Below are 18,316 nucleotides of genomic sequence, written 5' to 3'. Positions count from 1 at the left end.
GGGTCCAGAGATTCAGTATGACTCTGTCAACCTCTCAGATTTTATCCCCAATGTCTCTAGTTTATTGCCTTTTAGCTTCATTTGGGTGCCATGCATTCCCTTCTTCTGAATCCTGAATTAGACTCTGGCTCTAGACATATTGGTCAGTGTTCAGATTAAATGTCCTCTGCAGCTGTTCATCTGGCTAATCTGTCATCTACTAAGTCTTGAGGAAAATTAACCCCTTGCTCATCAGGTGAGGGTTGTGAATAGAATCTCTGAAAATTATCAATACCCCCTAGTTATGGAAACATCTGTTCATAAATGAAATGGTTCATTCAAACCAAACAAATTAGTATAATTGGCCATTAGGGAAAAGCTTCCTGACTGTCATATATACACATGCTCAGGCCTTTTTCTCTCTCACACACATGCGCACACACACACACACACACACACACACACACACACACACACACAACATTGGGGAAATCCTCCACCAGATCATTTATTTTATATTTATTTTTACATTTTATTCTTATATCATTTTTGTATTATACTAATTTGCAATAGAAAATTACCAAGTAGAATGATTATAAATGACCAGTTAGAATATGTTGACAAAGCCAAGTATAATATACCAATTACCAAACCACTTAGAATACCAAGTACCAAACCACCATTTACAGTCAGAATTTCAATTTCTTGGGGATCTTTGGGGATATTTTATTTCATGTGAAATGTCAACATTTTGACTTTTCATTCCAATTGAGGGTTTGTTTGATTTTTTGGAACTGTCAGAACAGAAATTCCAAATTTCAACAGCTCTAGTTAAACTGGAGTTAATATTGAGATCCCAGGGTAAGTCACAGCAGAGGTATGCTGTAATTATCCCAAAACCAAGTGTTGCAAACCCACAACATTCAGAATTAATCTTAGGGATGGTCTACACTGACAGCAGCAGTCAACGGGAGATACACAAATTAGGTAATCTAGCTTGCATATCTCCCGTCGACGAACTTACGTTGAAGTATGGTGGTGTCTTCATGGTGCTGCATTGATGGGAGACTCGCACCCATTGACACTGCCTTCTGTCTTTTGGAGAGGTGGACTAACTGAGTTGACCAGAGAGCGTTCTCCCATCTCTACCCTTAATCTTGCAAGAAATCCAGACATGTCAAGCCATGGACATGCACAGTTAAGATAATTCTGGCCTGTCGTGACACCATACAATTATAATAATACCGCCAATAGCCTCAGCAACCCATCTCCCTTCTCATAGCACTGCAGCTGACACTTCTAATATTTTATGAATGGCTTGAAGATCAACTTTAAAAAAACCACAGCTAGCACAGCTGAATTTCATACTCCTAGACCACTGGCCCCCTTGTTCGCTAATATAGTTAGGCAGCTATATAGTACCTCTCACTTTGACTGGTCCAGAATCCCTTTGTTTTTTTATCACATTAATGTTGCAACATCGCATGATAACGTCTTATCAATAAAGTAAACGTTTCCCTTTTAAACTACAGGAGAATGCTAAAGTTCTTCAGGAACGGGCCGTTGCTTACATCAACACAGATTCTTCTATAGAAGGTGTGTCTAATAATTTTTTTAAGTCTATTAGCTTCCTAGATGTGGATCAGCATTTTACTGCATATTTATTACTGCATCAAGGATTTGTGATACAAGGGATATAACAAGATATTGAGAATACAAGAGGCGCAGACAAATTTAGGGTAGAGTGGCGAGAGAATCCAACTCGGTTCTCGTACTATTTTCCCATATCAAATAGCATTTTCATGAGCTATGTCCTAGGGTAGAGAACTTTACACTAAAGGCAGGTGATTATATAAATATACCTTAAAATATGTCTCCAGATCTCCCATGAGGAGGGACATGATAACAGTTTTCAAGTACATAAAAAGTTGTTACAAGGAGGAGGGAGAAAAATTATTCTCATTATCCTCTGAGGATAGGACAAGAAGCAATGGGCTTAAATTGTCGCAAGGGCAGTTTAGGTTGGCTATTAGGAAAAAGCTTCCTGACTGTGAGGGTAGTTAAGCACTGGAATAAATTGCCTACAGAGGTTGTGGAATCTTCATCATTGGAGATTTTTAAGAGCAGATTAGACAAACACCCAGTCTAGTCTAGATGATACTTAGTCCTGCTTTGAGTGCAGGGGACGGGACTAGATGACCTCTCAAAGTCTCTTCCAGTCCTACACTTCTATGAGTCTACGATTCTATGTTATCTCTTTAAACGTCACTTTCCCTGGGGATAGAGTTCACCCTGCTGCCATTGACCACTGTAATGACCAATGCTCAGTGTTTGGCCTGTGCAGAGATGTGCCAGTGGAGCAGCTGCATAGTCAGCCTCTGCGCCGTGAGGGGTCCCTATGCCCACAACAAAAGGAGGTCGTGAGTGACCCAGAGGGGGAGTGACCCATAGGTGCATGGTTCAGCTGGCCTTATCACACTGCTCAGGTGCTGCAGAAGGTGTAGTAGGATTCAGACACACAGCTATGCTGGATAGAAACTGGACTTTATTTACAGGCCCCCAGCCATGTGATCGAAGTCAGGGTGATGAGAGCAATACCCCATCACATCCCAGTGTTCAGTGACTCCAATGATTATTGTTGGTGCCTCAGAGACCATTCCATCTCAGGATGTGGCACTCTCTGACAAACTGGGGCCACAGTTCAGAACAGTACCCACTCTCCACTGGCTGCTACCCCAATCAATCCTTTGTCCATGTAAAACCCAATTACTCTGGGTTCTTTGCATGAGTGAAGTAGGTTTCACTATGAATGTTTAATCGTTCAGTTTTGTTTTCTGTCAGCTGAGAATTCTCTTCACCACACAATGAGTGGAAAGACAAAAACAAAAGCCTGTCCTGCTTTCTAAATGCTCAGTCAGAATTGGGGACTGGGGCAGAAATCAGATCTGTTCCTTCACTTACACAGCCTACATGCTGTGTAAACTGTAGAGTAGACGTTTAGCCTATATTTCATGCCAACAGAAAACATTGCTGCTGAAATAGTAACTTTATCTACGCTTCGTATTCACAGTGTGTATTGTAACACATTTATTGGAGATGATTTGGAGCCAGCGGGCTGTTGCCGTGCCAATTTGTTTCGAAATCTTGAATATGCAGTGATGTCTTTGTTTATATATCGAAGCAAAATATGAAAGTAAAGGATTGTGAAACCTATAATAAGCAAAACTTGTGCCAAGCTTCAGCGCGCTATTTTAAGTACATTAGCCCTCCTTCCCCTGACACCAGGCATTTGAACCCCCAGTGGTGTGATAGCATCTATATTCCTTGGAGGAATCAGTTAGTACATCGCAGTACATTCTGCACTGTGCCATGTACAGTGCAGCACATTAATCTTATTCATTGTCCATTAGCACCCAACCCAGAAAATGGTTGGTGTCCTTTGTGAACATTGCCTTGTATCTAATTTCCAGTTCCTAAACGTACAAACTCCTTGGATATGCTAGCTAATGTAATACTGGGAAAAAACGCTGGGTTACATTATTGTAGTTGTCTGACTAGTTTTATTGTGAATTTCGTTTGGCTGTTCCACCAGAAACAATACCTGCTCTAAAATAGTATCAAAATCTGCTAACGTTTCTAACAAAACAGATATGGCAGAGCTCTTATATCGCCCTGTGTACCACCATTTGTTGCTAGAGTTTACAGTCTGTGGGTATTATTAGATTCTTAGCTGATGTTAGATGATCATATAGCACATTTTCTGGGAAGGCCGCTTTGCACTTTTGTCTGGTTGAAAGATAGTGACAGCTTTTTCTGGCTGTGGACCTTGCTGCCATAATCTATGCCTTTGTCACTTGAATACTGGGTCACTGTAGTGTGCTCTATCTTCTCTTAAATCAACTTGCAAACTGACAGTGGTGCAGAATGTGGCAGCAGCTGTCTGCTTGTTAGGAAGTGCATTTTGTGGGGAGCACGTGACAGACAGCCAATGCAGCTCGCAGAGCACTGCTGTTTTCTGGGTGAAGTTTAGGGTATTAATTTTGACCTATGAAGCTCTAAGTGGCTTGGGGATTGCTTACTTGAGAAATGGTCTCTCTCCTAGTGTCTCATTGCTACAATTGCAGTCAGCAAAGGCACTCATTATAAGACAGAAGCTACATCTATCATTCTAGGAGAAAAACAGCTGCTGGCAGGATTTCTTCTATGAAGGGACCTCCACATTAGAACTTGCTTTCCCTACTCCTTCCCAGTCCAAACTAGCACAGATTTGCTGATTTTCAGGGCACGTTGTAAGGTGCATCTGTTCACAGGCTTTGGGGAAAGAACTGAATGGGATTGGTATGTGGGGTGATGATGTGTATAGTTTGGGGGATGGGGGGGTTGAGTCTGAGGAGTAAGGGCAAGTCTAATTTTTATGATTGTCTTTGGAATCTATGACAAAGATGAGTTTACGAGAAGTGCTTTATGTATTGTATATCTAACCAGACAATCTGTATTTGTAAGTGCTTTGCACCAAGACCTGCAGTCCTTACTCAGCTAAAACTCCCATTGGAGTTGATGAGAACTTTGCCCAGGTGAGAACAGCAGGGTTTGGTCTGTTAGCAGGGAGTCAAAGCCACTTAAAAAAGATTTCCCTGTCTGTGTTTGGTTTTCAGGCAACTACACTTTAAGAGTTGACTGCAGCCCCCTTCTCTACAAATTGGTGTATAATCTGACAGAAGAGGTACAAAAGTGGAGTGTTTACTACACATGACTTTCTGATAACTGAAGTCACCAATTTACTGCAGATTAGTTTGTAGTCTGCAGAGGCACTGATCCTGCTCCCATTGACATCAATGGCGAAACTTCCATTTATTAGGACATGACCATGCCCTGTGAAGGATAAAGACTATTAGTAAAGCTAACAAAATTATATTACAGTGTATATTTGAAAAACACCTAGAAGAAGATAATCAACCCACTAAAAGCTAGGTTACTGGACAAGTGGAAGTCTCCAGGAAAGTGGAAGAAATTAAAAATGGTATTTTAAAAGAAATCCTGAAAATGGAAAAGATTGGTTTGGTGCCCTCCTTACTTCTCACCTTATCCTCCTAAATCTCTTCCCACCTCCAAAATGCCTTAGTACTTATGAAAGGATTAAATAGTTCTTCCAGTGGGTTAGATATACCCAGTTTGTACAAATGATGTCCCATATAGCTATCCTTTTCACTTTCATTCTTAGTAATGCTCATTAGATGTTCTGTTATTATAGGTGGCCGGCACATTAAAGGACGCTGCTTCTCCTGGAAGGCATATAAAATGTGGCTCTTCAGGAGAACTGACAGTTTTCAAATATATAGAGCAAACTTCATCTTGCCATACAAGTGTCTTTTGTATGAATTCTGTGTTTGTGACTGGTGGAATTTAGTCACCAAAGTGCCTCATCTTAAGCCACTTCCAGCGGCAGATGGAAAGTGAACTAACCTATCTCCAGTTTTTGACATTTCTGCTGGACATCTGTTCACTAGGAACTGGACTAAGACCACCCACTTATTGGTCCCTACTCCCTGCAGTGGATGTCAACTATTGGCACAGGCATGAAAATTTGAATCCATTAAGATATCAGTGTCCCCTGCTATGAAAGATTCTTCCTATTCTGGGTCGTTCTCAAATGTATGACATACTCCTTTGTGCACAAAATAATGCACAAGGTTTCTAGTCTGTGTGCTGCTTTGTCTTTGACTCTTTCAAGTTTGTGTTTCCTTCTTGTGTGTTCCTCTTCCTTTTCAACTCTTTCTATTTTTTTAATCTCTCTCTTTTGGGGAGGAAAAGGAAGTGTTTGTGAGGTCATCAGCAGAGCAATAACACTTCACACAATGAAAGAAAGGCTGTTTCACTTTTAAACACTCTGACTGCCGAAAGAAACAGATTAGGATTTCTTCCTTTCCTTATTCACGTACAGAGCCATCTGCAAAGAGAGACTAAAATTGCTTTGAGTGAAAAACATTGTTAGTGCCTCCACCGTTTTACATCATACCTGCAGTTAGGCATCTGTTTCTAGCCAGCTCTGGCTTTAGGTAGATAACTTCCATCCAAATATCATCAGATGCTTGTGAGATATGAGCATGTCTTCTTTTTGAAAAAGCTCCCATACCTCTGTTAAGAGCTTGAATAATACATAAGTGTAGCACAGAATAATGGAGGGCCCTCAGGAGTGCTCAGTAACTAAATGATCTCTTGGTGTCAGGGAATTCCCACTACTTCATTATATTCATTCATGTTCTCCACTACTTCATTTATCATGGGGATGTGTTTGTCATTGAAAAGCCTCCCTATTCTCTGAGCTGTTTGAAGTCAGTCTTGGAATGATCTGGGTTTTTTTTTTTTTATTAGTTTGTAGATGAAAGACATGGCATTATTATGATTCTCTCCTCTCTCTCTCTCTTTTGTCTTCATTCAAAGAGCAGTTTCCCCAGTTTTTGTTCTGCTCTGCTGTCTCCATCCCCGAGGTGTTCTAATGGCTCGTTTTCTATTTCTCTCTGTTACTTCTTGCTTTGTGTAAGTACACTGGAGAATATCTTCATCATTCTCAAGGATACGGAAGATTCTGATGCCTGATCTATTTATTCCTCCAGTGCAGCTAGAGCTGTTCATAGGACCCTAAGGAGAGCAGTTGTCTTTTTATGTCCTGGAAGTGATAATTTATTTTCCAGTGAAGTTATTCACCTTCATAAATTCCTTAGGAAGGGGCTGGCCAAAACTTTGTGTAGCTTATGCATAGCCACATTTTCACCCTTCCAAGTTCAGGACCGGTGAAAATCAGCAAAGGGCAGGACTTGAGCCCATTATGACCATACAGGTCAAAGAGCCACAGACAGTCCTCAACCCAAACCTAGCCAGATGCATAGAGGCACTTTCCCCTACATGCTCCTTTAGGTCTTCTGCTCTTCCTCCAGTATTCTAAGATCTTCGTTTAAAGTGAGAGAGGCTCATTAATGTCCACAAGTGGCTAGGAATAGAGCTGTGTGAATAATGGATTTTTCAGCTCACTGGCAATTTTGAGAAAAAAATGTGTTTAAAATCTAACAAAGTGTTTTGCTTCAAACCGAAAGTAACCATTTAGATTTCAACCCTTTAACACTGTATTGTTTTGATAAAATTAAAGGAAATTTAGAAACAAAGCTGTTTTGAACTGAAAAATCAAAACATTTTGGTATGAAATTTTTATGTATTTATTTAATTGGATTTTTTAAAAGTCCTCCCGCGTCCCCAACCAAAATAATTTGGCAAAAGTTGATGTGAATTTAATAAATGTTTCAGTGCTGCCAAATCCATTTTCCTTCAACCCTCCCCCTGCTCCACCACCAAACCCCCTGCTCCCCACACAAAGTTTAATGTGAAAAATTTTACCTGATTTCAGTCAGGAGGGCCTGGGTTCTACACATCATCTGAAAGGTTGGCAGCACCACCAGCAGTGTCCCTTCGGATGTGCATTCCTTTGCTAGCATTAAAGGATAAAGTTCACAGTTAAGGGCTCAATCTCTATCTCTGAAAGCAGTAACACATGGAGACAGCAAGAATGGGGCTGAATAACTGGCTAGGTGGTAGTGCTGCTGAAAAGGATCTGGGGGTTATAATGAATCACAAATTGAATATGAGCCAATGGTCTGATGCAGCTGTGAACAAAGTTGATATTACACTGCGGTGTATTAACAGGCGTGTCATATGTAAGACACGGGATGTAATGGTCCCACTCGGTTCAGCACTGGTGAGGCCTCAGCTGGAGTAGTGTGTCCAATTCTGGGCGTCACGCTTTAGGGAAGGTGTGGACAAATTGGAGACAGTCCAGAGGAAAGCAACAAAAATGATGAGATTTAGAAAGCCTGACCTATCAGGAAAGATTAAAAATACGGGGTATGTTTAGTCTGGAGAAAAGAAGACTGAGTGGGGGGACCTGATAACTGTATTCACATATGTTCTTCAATTGTTCTCCATGTCCATTGAAAGTAGGACAAGACGTAATGGGCTTAATCTGCAGCAAGGGAGATTTAGGTTACATATTTAGAATAACTTTCTCTCTACCAGGGTAGTTAAACTCTGGAATAGGCTTCCAAGGGAGGTTGTAGAATACCCTTTATTGGAGGTTTTTATGAACAGGTTGGAAAAACACCTGTTGGGGATGGGCTAGGTTGACTTGGCCCTGCCTCAGCTCAGGAGGCTGGATTCGCTGACTTCTCAAGGTCCCTTCCAGCCCTACATTTTTATGATTCTATGAAATTCAGAGAAGAACAAGCACAGACAACCTACCTTCTAGGTATCCTTAGAAATGTAGGGTGGCAAAAAGCTGTTCAATTTATACTATTTTTTTTAAAGACCAAGCATTTTTATTTATTTTTGTTATCTTAACCTATCTAAAATAGTGACCTCATTTACTTCAATGAGAGACTAAGGGATCTTCTGTCCCTTCAATAATACTGTATGTAGCTCCCTTTGATCTGTGAAGGAGCAACTAGTGTAGTGACTGGAAAATGGGACTCAATGGCAGCCTTCCACAAAGATATAGATAATTGGGATGCAGAGGGAATAGGTTCTTTAGTGTTGAAATTTTAATCAAAATGTCATTGCTTTGGGGAAATAATTGAGAAGCCATGATACCACAAGTCCTTGCCTGGACTGAAATATTGTCCTACGTAGGGGGACAGCACAAAACCTTGGCACCTCTGCCACTTAATCCTTCAGAACAAGGGTTGAAGTGGAATCTGTGCCTTGTGCTGGCCTCTGTGTAGGGTTGAATTTTCCCCCCTTCAGCACAACAGGGTGTGGCGGGTTGTCGTACTTCACGGCAGAGGTGAGTGGAGCCTATGGGTGAAGGCAAGGGTATGCGCTCCGCATAATCCTTTACACTGAGCTTTAATCAGTCTCAAAGCCTTTTTTCCCCTCTTCCTTACACCCAAGAGAGCAGGTTATAAGGAGGTTTCTGCGGAGGGATGGGCTTAAGCATGATTCTCAGCATGCAAGTCAGATCCTTAGTGACTCACTCCTCTCTTTGGCCCTGCTCCTACTGCAAAGCAGGAATCATTTAATAGCCACATGGCAACGCTTGCATTAATACAGGATTGGATTCCCTTGTCCCGTTCATCAGTTTTTATCCTGTGCTTATATCTGCCAAACTCTGCATCAGCGCTATGTAAGATCAACCCTGCAGGTACGTGAGAGCCTAGGAATGGATTTAACCTCCTGCAGACAGTAGGTTTTATCGAGCAACCCCTGTTCTATGAAAAAGATAAAATATGGTTTTTCCATTACCTGATAATGATTTGGCTGATAAAGTCTTTACTGGAGCACGCAGCACTTCACGGCAGGATGTCAGAGTTCAGTTTGCTCCTGCTGAGGCGTCATTTTGAGTTTAGCCCCGAAACCTGACCAAAGTGCTCTGGAAATGATAGCAACCAGGCAGTTATTTCACAAGCTGGGTGTTTTTCTACCAGCTGCAGGTATGATCTCAGAGGTCAGAACCCTAAAGATTTTCAGTTTGGAGGGTGTGTATATTCAGTGCAGAAAGTGAGCCCCTGCAGTATTCTGAAACAGTTCATTGTTCAGGCTGCTTTTGCAAGTTCTACTCGTCAACTCACTTTGGTTTTAGATACATATTTAAATGGACAAAGTTATCTTCAGTCCTTGCTCTTGAAGAAGGATGGTCTTGTGACTGGGGACCTGGGTTTGATTCACAGCTCTGCCACAGACAGCCTGTGTGATCTTGGGCAAGTCATCCATCATCTAATACAATCTTTCAGTTCCCCCTCTGTATAATGGGGATAATAATGCTGACTTTCTGTCTTGTCTATTTAGATGCCAGCTACCTTGAAGTAGGGACTGTCTCTCACTATGTTTATGTACAATAGCTTGCGCAATCTCAGTCAAGACTTCAGGGCACTACCTTTATATAAATAATAATTATTATGGTCCAGATCCTGCCTTCCAGTGCATCTACTTTTCACTTCTCCAGTAGCACAAAGCAGCCATAATGCAGGCTCAGTCTGTGGGTGGAATATCGCCCCTGGCTAGGGAGCATCTTGAGTGGGCTAGGGCTGTTGTCTCCCAGATCCTAGCATAGGGGGCATTCCCAAGGGGAAGGGAGTGTGGTTGGGGCATGCCAGGCTGCCACTCAGAGCATTCCCAATGGGCATAAGTCAGAGCAACCCATAGCACTGCCCCAGTTTACACCAGTGATGGGACTGTGTCCTGGCCAGCCCCAGCATTGGGCGGGTATTAAGAGGCCCCACCCCTTTGAGCTGTTCCAAGTGCACAACGTACACGACTCAGGTTTGGACCCATAGACTGTAAATGACACACATAAAGCCATGTGTGTGTTAACATTTGAGATGAAGAATAATGCAGATTAATAGTATGCATCTCCTCTTGATAAAGTTCAGCTGGAAGCGGAGACACTTTCACTACGAGCATGTGCTTTGCCTCCCCAGATTGCCAGCCCTGATGAGGGTTATGAAGGCAAGTCTCTCTATGAGAGCTGGCTTGACAAGGACCCCTCAACAGAAAGCAAAAGTCATCCCAGGTAAATTTGTGAAGCTGTATGGTTTTTCCACCCGTTCCCTTCATTTAAATATGCAGGGTGATCTGCAGTAAATGTTCCTATCTAAACTAAACATCCCAGTGGAAACTGTAAAGTTGTTTGAGTGCACCTGCCCGCCAACACTAAATCCTTACCCAAAAGATGGGACTAATCATGTCAGTAAGATAAATGGGACTTGAACCCCTAATGTGACTTGGTTCAAGTGTCCCAAGTCTGTTGCCCCAATCTTGCAGCCCCTGCTCACATGAATTCAATGAGGTTTTTCACTTAAGTAAGGGCTACACGATCGGATTCCCTGAGCAGATAGATGGCTGATAAACATAGTTTTATTGGCCTCCGTGGAATTACAACAATTTGAGGAGCTGACCTTTATTCAATTTAATTTTCTAGAAGCAGGTACACTTACATATAAACAAATCTGACCCAGAATGCTATGCTTTCTCCCTCTTCCATATACTTCTTGTGTGTGTTATTCTCATTTTTCTTTTCTCTGTGTTGCCATATCTACCCAGCAGATGGCACTATCCACTTGAAATTAATGCCAGCAACAGCCTCTTCTGCAATGAAAACTATTTGCAAGGCCTTGTTTATACCGTGGTCTGCCACATATAAACACATCTTTATATAGAGTCTCCTAATTGATTTCAGTCAACAGTAGATCATTAATGTTTGAGATCACCAAGATGCCCCAGGTGCCATTCTTCCAGTCTCTCACATCAGTTTCCATGTATTGTATCCTTTTCCAGTGTATTCTACATCTTAATAGCCTCACCTCACAGTAATGTCCTTGCTTGTCAGAAGCCTTGTTCATAATACTTTGGAAACTCTGCTAGCAACACTTTGCATAAGCATTCATACTGTGTGCGCTCATTTTGACACCTTTTCTTTCCTGCATGTAGAATAAACAAACTGGGATCAGGCAGTGACTTTGAAGCTTATTTTCAGCGGCTGGGAATTGCATCAGGCAGAGCCCGTTATACCAAGAATAGGGTAAGCCATCCAGATTTCCTGAAAGCAATTGATACCAATGTTTGGCTTTATTTTGATAACAGTTACTCTTCAGTCGGACTATTCAACAATAATTTAAAAAAATATTTTGAAGTGTTTGTCCAGGGTGCACAGAAATTCAATTTTGGAGTTTGTGAAGAAACAAAAACGTGAAGAATAAATCACCCAGGGTGCTGATGTGTGCTTCTAAAACCTATATTTACACAAACTCGATGAAGAAGTGTATATAGAATGCATTGGACTAGATGATCATATTGGTCCCTTCTGACCTTGGAATCTATGAGTTTCTGCATGCAGCTGTCATTCCCACACTTATCACACAATCCCTTTACACATAGTATTTTCTTTTGTTCTGGTGACACATTGCCTCATAAGTGAAAAACCATACTTGTAATCTACCACAGTAAAGGAAAGGTTTGTTCAATTTTTCCTTTAAACTGCTGTTTTGTGTTTAAATCAGTTTACAAGTGTTTCATTAGCACTAACGATCAAGGGTTAACAATGTTAGGGCCAACTGGAACTTAAGACTGAGGCCTTGTCTAAAAGTGTTGTCATTTTAACTCTGCTGCCATAGTGACAGCTGCAACTCTCTCAGGACAGACTGTTGGAAAAAGATAAAATCAGCTTACAAGACCCAACAAAGACAACAACAGAACACCACTGGCCATGACCTACAGCCCCCAGCTAAAATCTCTCCAGCACATCATTAGGGATCTACAACCTATCCTAGCAGATGATCCCTCATTCGCTCAAGCTGTCGGAGGCAGGCCTATCCTTGCTTACAGACAGCCCCCCAACCTGAAGCAAATACTCACCAGCAACCATACACCATACAAGAAGAACACTAACCCAGGCACCTATCCCTGCAACAAACCCTGTTGCCAGCTCTGCCCGCACATCGACTCTAGTGACACCATCACAGGTCCTAACCACATCAGCCACACCATAAGGAGCTCATTCACCTGCACGTCTACTAATGTAATATATGTCATCATGTGCCAGCAACGCCCCTCTGCCATGTACATTGGCCAAACCGGACTGTCACTACGCAAAAGAATAAATGGACACAAATCAGACATCAAAAATGGTAACATCCATAAACCAGTCGGAGAACACTTCAATCTCCCAGGACACTCTGTAGCTGACTCGAAAGTGCCATACTTCTACAAAAAAAACTTCAAAAATAGACTTCAGCGAGAAACTGCAGAGCTGGAACTCATATGCAAACTTGACACAATCTGACTGGGTCTGAATCAGGACTTGGAATGGTTATCTCATTACAAGAAGTAATTGTCACTGTTCACACATTCTCACCTTCTGATCAACGGTTGTGAATAGGCCTCATCTACCTTAACTGAATTGACTTTGTTAGCACTTGCCCTCCCCATTGTTGTTTCTTACCCTTGGATGTATATATATACACCCCTATCTGATTTCTATTTCTTGTATCTGAAAAAGTGGGTTGCAGCCCACGAAAGCTTATGCCTGCAGAAATGTGTTAGTCTTTAAGGTGCTACAGGACTCTCATTGTTTTTGATGTATACAGACTAACACGGCTACCCCTCTGGAACGTCTCTCTCTCTTGCTTTATCCCCCAAATATAGACACAATTACATTGATATAAAAGTGTTTATATCAGTGTAGCTTATCCGGATTGAGTAAAGCAAAATGATCCAAACAGATATAAAGTACCCTATTTTGGTGTAACCATCCCTGCTACCAATGCTCCTGGGTGCATTGTGGCCCATATGGGGATTTCAGGCAATTCAACTGGGAAAGAGTCTGAAGGTCAGGCTTCCCTGTCCAGGAAGAGTATGTAACCTCTGCTTGCTCCAAGTAGTGCTCTGTCCCCCTCTCGTGGTGGCTAGGCCAGCTAGAGATTGATGAACTTGTTACAGCCTGGGCTCACAGACGTATGTCTTTTAGCTCAAGCAGTAGGGGCTCATGCATTTAGCTCCAGAGGTCCTAGGCTGGATTGCTGCTGCCCCTGTGTGGGTTGGTATTACACTGAAATTACTATCTCCACTAGGACTTGTAGCAGCATAACTATGTCAGCAAAATAATCACACTCCTTACAGAGATAGTTAAGTCAGTAAAATGTTTTAAGTGCAGGCCAGACTGAAGACATTTGGTAAAACTGTGTCCTTTTTGGAGAAAAAAAAAAATCAAGCGGAGATGCAGAAGATACATACCTAACAATCCTACTGAGTTTTTTAAAAGGTTCTAGGATCATAAGTTGTGGAGCTCCATATGTTTGCATGGTGCTTTACAGAACACAGAAGACTCAGGACCTGATTCTTTACCATTGAGTAGCCATAGCCATTTTAAAATGTGTAAGATGGGTATGAAGTGCTTTCAAATCAGAGCTGTAGCTTTTTTTTTTTTTTTTAAATACCCACTTAGCACAAGTGTAAGTGGTTACACAGGATGCCAAGGGAGTGGGCAATCAGGCCTTAGATCTCTGCCCTGAGGAACCGACCTATGGTTTTGAAATATTCTTAGTTCAAGAGCAGCTGGGAAGAGATACAGTCCATAAAGAGATGGATTTAGAAAGAGATCAGCACCGATGGTTGTTTGAGGGGGGGAGGAAGCATGCATTTAAAGAAAGAAGGCAACTTGTCACATAAGAAGTGGATGATAATTCTAAGGATAGAAGGCTGGATGTCAAAAAAAGCACAAAACGGAGGGTACAAAGAAAGTAGACAAAAACAGAAAATGGGAATAGGAAATCTCTGGCAAGATGAAGAGGAGGAAATGAGGGAAGAGATGTAGATGGTGGCTGAACTGCGCAAAATCTAGTGGGACTATTGTTTTAGCACTTGTGGTACTCAAACAACCAGATCGTTTTGTTTTTTGGCAATTGGTCTGTGGGTATTTCAGCTCAGGATGGGGCCAGGAAGAGGCTACCATAGACAAACAGTAAGGAATGCTACACTCTTTTGTTCTTCCATCGTACTCTACAAATTTGACTTGCTTTTTGCTTCCTAGGAGCCTCACACAAAAAGCAATAAGGGGAGTAATTCATCTGTGCTCTGGAAAAGAGCTATCATGATGTGGAAGTTGTGGTGATATATGGTAGCCATTGTCTGACCAGTTTCATCCCTCAAAACTGGCCTCTATTAGAACATCTGAGACATTGTTTATTCTCTTTCAGAGAGCAGACAAATACAGCAATTACCCAGTTTACCACACCGTGTATGAGACCTTTGAGTTAGTAGAACAATTTTATGACCCCACGTTCAGGAAACAGCTTGCCGTTGCCCAGTTACGAGGAGGACTGGTGTATGAACTTGCAGACTCCCAGGTCATTCCTTTCAACTGCCAAGATTATGGAGAAGCTTTAAGAAAATATACAAATAGAATCTATAATTTGGCCAAGAAACATGAAGAACAGGTAGAGATTTATGGAGTGTCATTTGGTGAGTAATGACCATGCATTACACATTGGTATGTCCTGAATCATCAATTAGAAGTACACAGAGGCAAGAAATACTGGTTCTTGTATCCATGAAACTGAATTTTGAGTTTCAGTTGTGCCTTGTAGCAGAATATAACAACTCATTTGAAGATCTCTCTAAGAAGTTTTTCAATATAATGAAGGTTTAAGTAGTTACTGTCAAAATGTTTCTTATAACACTAACAGTATATTAACTCATTCTTTACTTAGGGCAGAATCAGGCTTCTTTGCGTAGAGAAAGGCTGATCTAATGGTTGGAGTCCTTGCCTAGAAGTTGAAAGATATGGGTTCAGATCCCTGCTCTATTCAGACTCTGGTGTGTTTGATCTTACACAAGTTACTTAGGGTCAGATTTTTAAAGGTATTTTGATAGCTGACTTCCATTGAAATCAATGGAATTTAGACACCTAAATACCTCTGAGGATCTGTGCCACGATGCCTAAATACCTTTAAAAATCATGAAGCGCCAGTTCCAGGATGACTTTTACTCTCTTAACTGTACTAGCCCTATGTCCTTGGGACCCTAGGTATCCACAGATGAAGGGCAGGAATTGGTCTTAGGTAGTAAATGAGTGCATTTGGAAATATCTTCAGGTAACTGAAAAATAAAAACTGGAGCCAGTTTGCTTATTTTAATTTTTATTTAAAAACATGTATTAAAAAAAGTTTAAAGTTTCCAAAATATATTGTAAAAGGCCATTTCCTAAATTAATTCCTGTTTAAACTAGAGTGTATCTTTTAGAAAAACATCCAATCTCAATTTTAAAGTTTCCATTGGCAGAAAACCCACCACAGCCTTACGTAATAAGTTGTTCCAATGGTTAATTACTCTCATTGTTAAAAATGTGTGCCTTCTTTTGTGTCTAAACAGGTGCAGTCATTGGAGCTAAAGGTTCTAAGTCATTAGATTCATTATACTTTTGTCTACTAGACTGAAGAGCTCTCTATTATCAAATTTCTGTTCCCAACGTAGATACTTACAGATCAAGTCACCCCTTTATCCTTCTTTTTGTAAAGCTAAATAGACTGAATTCTTTGAGTCCATCACTGCAAGTTTTCCAGTTCTTTAATCATTCTTGTGACTCTTCTCTGAACCCACAGCAAAATTTTTTGATTAGCTTTAGTAGTAAATTGAAGAGTATTTATTGTTGCTTTGTTTTACTTTATTACACTAGAGTATTTAACAGTTTTAATTTATAAATAGTTTTCACAATATTATGCATTAAAAATCATGGATGTTGTTCGAGGATGGTGCATTAACATGCCTTTGTCAGCCTGTGTCATAGCATCGCAGTATCGCCAATGCCAAACATTCAAAAATCATAGCCCACTCCCAGTGAAGTCACGGGATTGGCATAAAAACATTCTTTTAAAAAATAAGAATAAACTGAGTTTATTTGCCTTTTGGGTTCAGGTTTTCAAGTTTTCCTCTGCAATAATGAGGGCTAGAAACTTTTTTTTAAATAAAAATTTCTCTCATAATCCTCTGATTCCAGAAACTTGATCTTAAACACAAATGTTGTAAATATCATGATTTTTTTAAACAAAAGAACAAGAGATAGCAACAAGGGGATAGTTTGGGATAAATATACTTGTATGTTTTCATGAGACCTTTTTCCTCTTCAGCCCTCTCCTACTGCTTGTGAAACATGATCGGTTGCTAAACAGCGGCTGTAATGTCAAAAAGGGCTAAACCTGACCTTGGATGTACATGCGACTCCTCTTCAGTGCAAGCTGCAGAGAGGCAGCCAAGCACACTGTCTTGGTTCTGGGGGGATGACTCAACTCTCAACTCTCCAATCAGAGGGGAAATGGCTTTATAGGGAAGGAGCTACTTTAGATCAGCCAGGACTTTCTGAAACTCATGGTTAAATTTGCCTTTTGCCTTGCGTTTTTGGCAAGGTTCTGAAGTTTCCCCTTTTTGCAAGTTAACCCCATGCTGCTCAATGAATCGGAACCAAATTTTTTTTTGGGAGGGAGGCCTAGGAAAATTAGCTGTAGAAATGAAATAGACACCATTACCTAAGTCCTGTCCACGCTAGCTGCAGTGGAACCAGTCTAGCTCTGTGGCTGCATAGAGACAGCCTGCCCAAGGGCTGTGGCTGCCCTGTATGCCACAGAACTCAGTTCCACAGGGACTTTTGCCAGTAGCCACTAAGAAGGCTTGGACAGAATGGCTCTACCATCATCCTATGTCCTGGCAGGGAGGATTCCTGCCCATGGAATCTCACTACACCAAATCTATTCGGTATGGGTAGGGAAAGAGCTAACATAATACAAACAAAGGAGGAGGGGGAAATCTCCTAAAATGAAAACTATGCAATCCTTGCATAGGCAGGCAAAAGTGCTGGAAATTTTGATACATGTCAAGCTTCTTCATGTAAACTCTGCAGTAAAAGTAAAATTGCAGATCCAGAGTTTTCTTCCTCCCCATCCGCCCCAATCTCAGAATTGTCTCTTTGCCAGAGGTTCCCCAAGAATAGTTCTCAGCATATTTGAACTAAATATTACTGTAATGCCTCTTTGTAGATGTTTTACTAGACACTATTCTTCAGCATTGCTGCCATGGTTAAAATGAGTTTTCCATGTTACAAGAGGGCACTGCAGCCCTTTAAAAATCAGATCCAAATGAAATCAGGAAGTCAGGAATTCCTGGGCAAGTCAGTAAATAAAAAAGAAAAATACATGGTTTTCCTCAATAAATGACGTGCTTATTGTTCAAGGCTCTTTGTGTGAAGCTGATGTAGAAAAGGTCTTTCTATTTCTAGGTCCCCTTTTTTCTGCTGTGACAAATTTCACAGAAGCTGCTGCTGATTTTCACAGAAGACTTAAAGAGGTTGATGTGAATAAGTAAGTTAAAAAAGTTGCCTCCATGCTCCTCAGCTTTGTTTGTCGAGGGCCATGTCCTGCAGTCCTGAATCAGGCCTTGGACAGTGAAAACTCCCTTTGAAATCAATGGGAGTTTTGCCTCAGTAAGAACTACAGGATTTGAGCCCCAACCCAGTCTGTTTCTTGGGCGCATCCACTCACTAATGAACAGTATGAACTTTGTGATCATTTTCTGAAAGTCTTATTTAAGATAATGCATACATTTTTCACATAAAGAAGCAGCTATCAATGAAAAGCTAGCATCTTCTTTCTTTGGTGGGCTCTTTCTAGTAGTGTTTAGTAAAACACAGGTTTTCATTGCTCTTAAAAGGGCATTCTCCCATTTGATTTTTTCCCAGTCTAACATGCAGATTTTATCCCTGGGAATCCTGCTTGTACTAGTACAGCAGATAAAGAATGTTTGAGGAATACGT

General features: G+C 41.1%; 1 protein-coding gene across 1 annotated transcript in view; it reads left to right on the top strand.

Moving 5' to 3' along the window:
• LOC137166665 (N-acetylated-alpha-linked acidic dipeptidase 2-like) overlaps positions 1-18,316 on the top strand; it is a 44,473-nt gene that overhangs the window by 18,245 nt on the left and 7,912 nt on the right. Inside the window, exons 12-17 of the mRNA XM_067568505.1 lie at positions 1,512-1,575; positions 4,635-4,702; positions 10,440-10,531; positions 11,449-11,539; positions 14,712-14,976; positions 17,783-17,864. Of these exons, the coding sequence (XP_067424606.1) occupies positions 1,512-1,575; positions 4,635-4,702; positions 10,440-10,531; positions 11,449-11,539; positions 14,712-14,976; positions 17,783-17,864 (662 nt within the window). The remainder of the gene's footprint in view (positions 1-1,511; positions 1,576-4,634; positions 4,703-10,439; positions 10,532-11,448; positions 11,540-14,711; positions 14,977-17,782; positions 17,865-18,316) is intronic.

Source organism: Emydura macquarii, unplaced genomic scaffold (genome assembly GCF_026122565.2).
Source record: "Emydura macquarii macquarii isolate MOO-44397 ecotype Brisbane River unplaced genomic scaffold, CSIRO-AGI_Emac_v2 contig_318, whole genome shotgun sequence".
Classification (NCBI taxonomy): domain Eukaryota; kingdom Metazoa; phylum Chordata; order Testudines; family Chelidae; genus Emydura; species Emydura macquarii.
The sequence above is the reverse complement of the archived record's forward strand: the minus strand, read 5'-3'. Positions and strand labels throughout refer to the sequence as shown.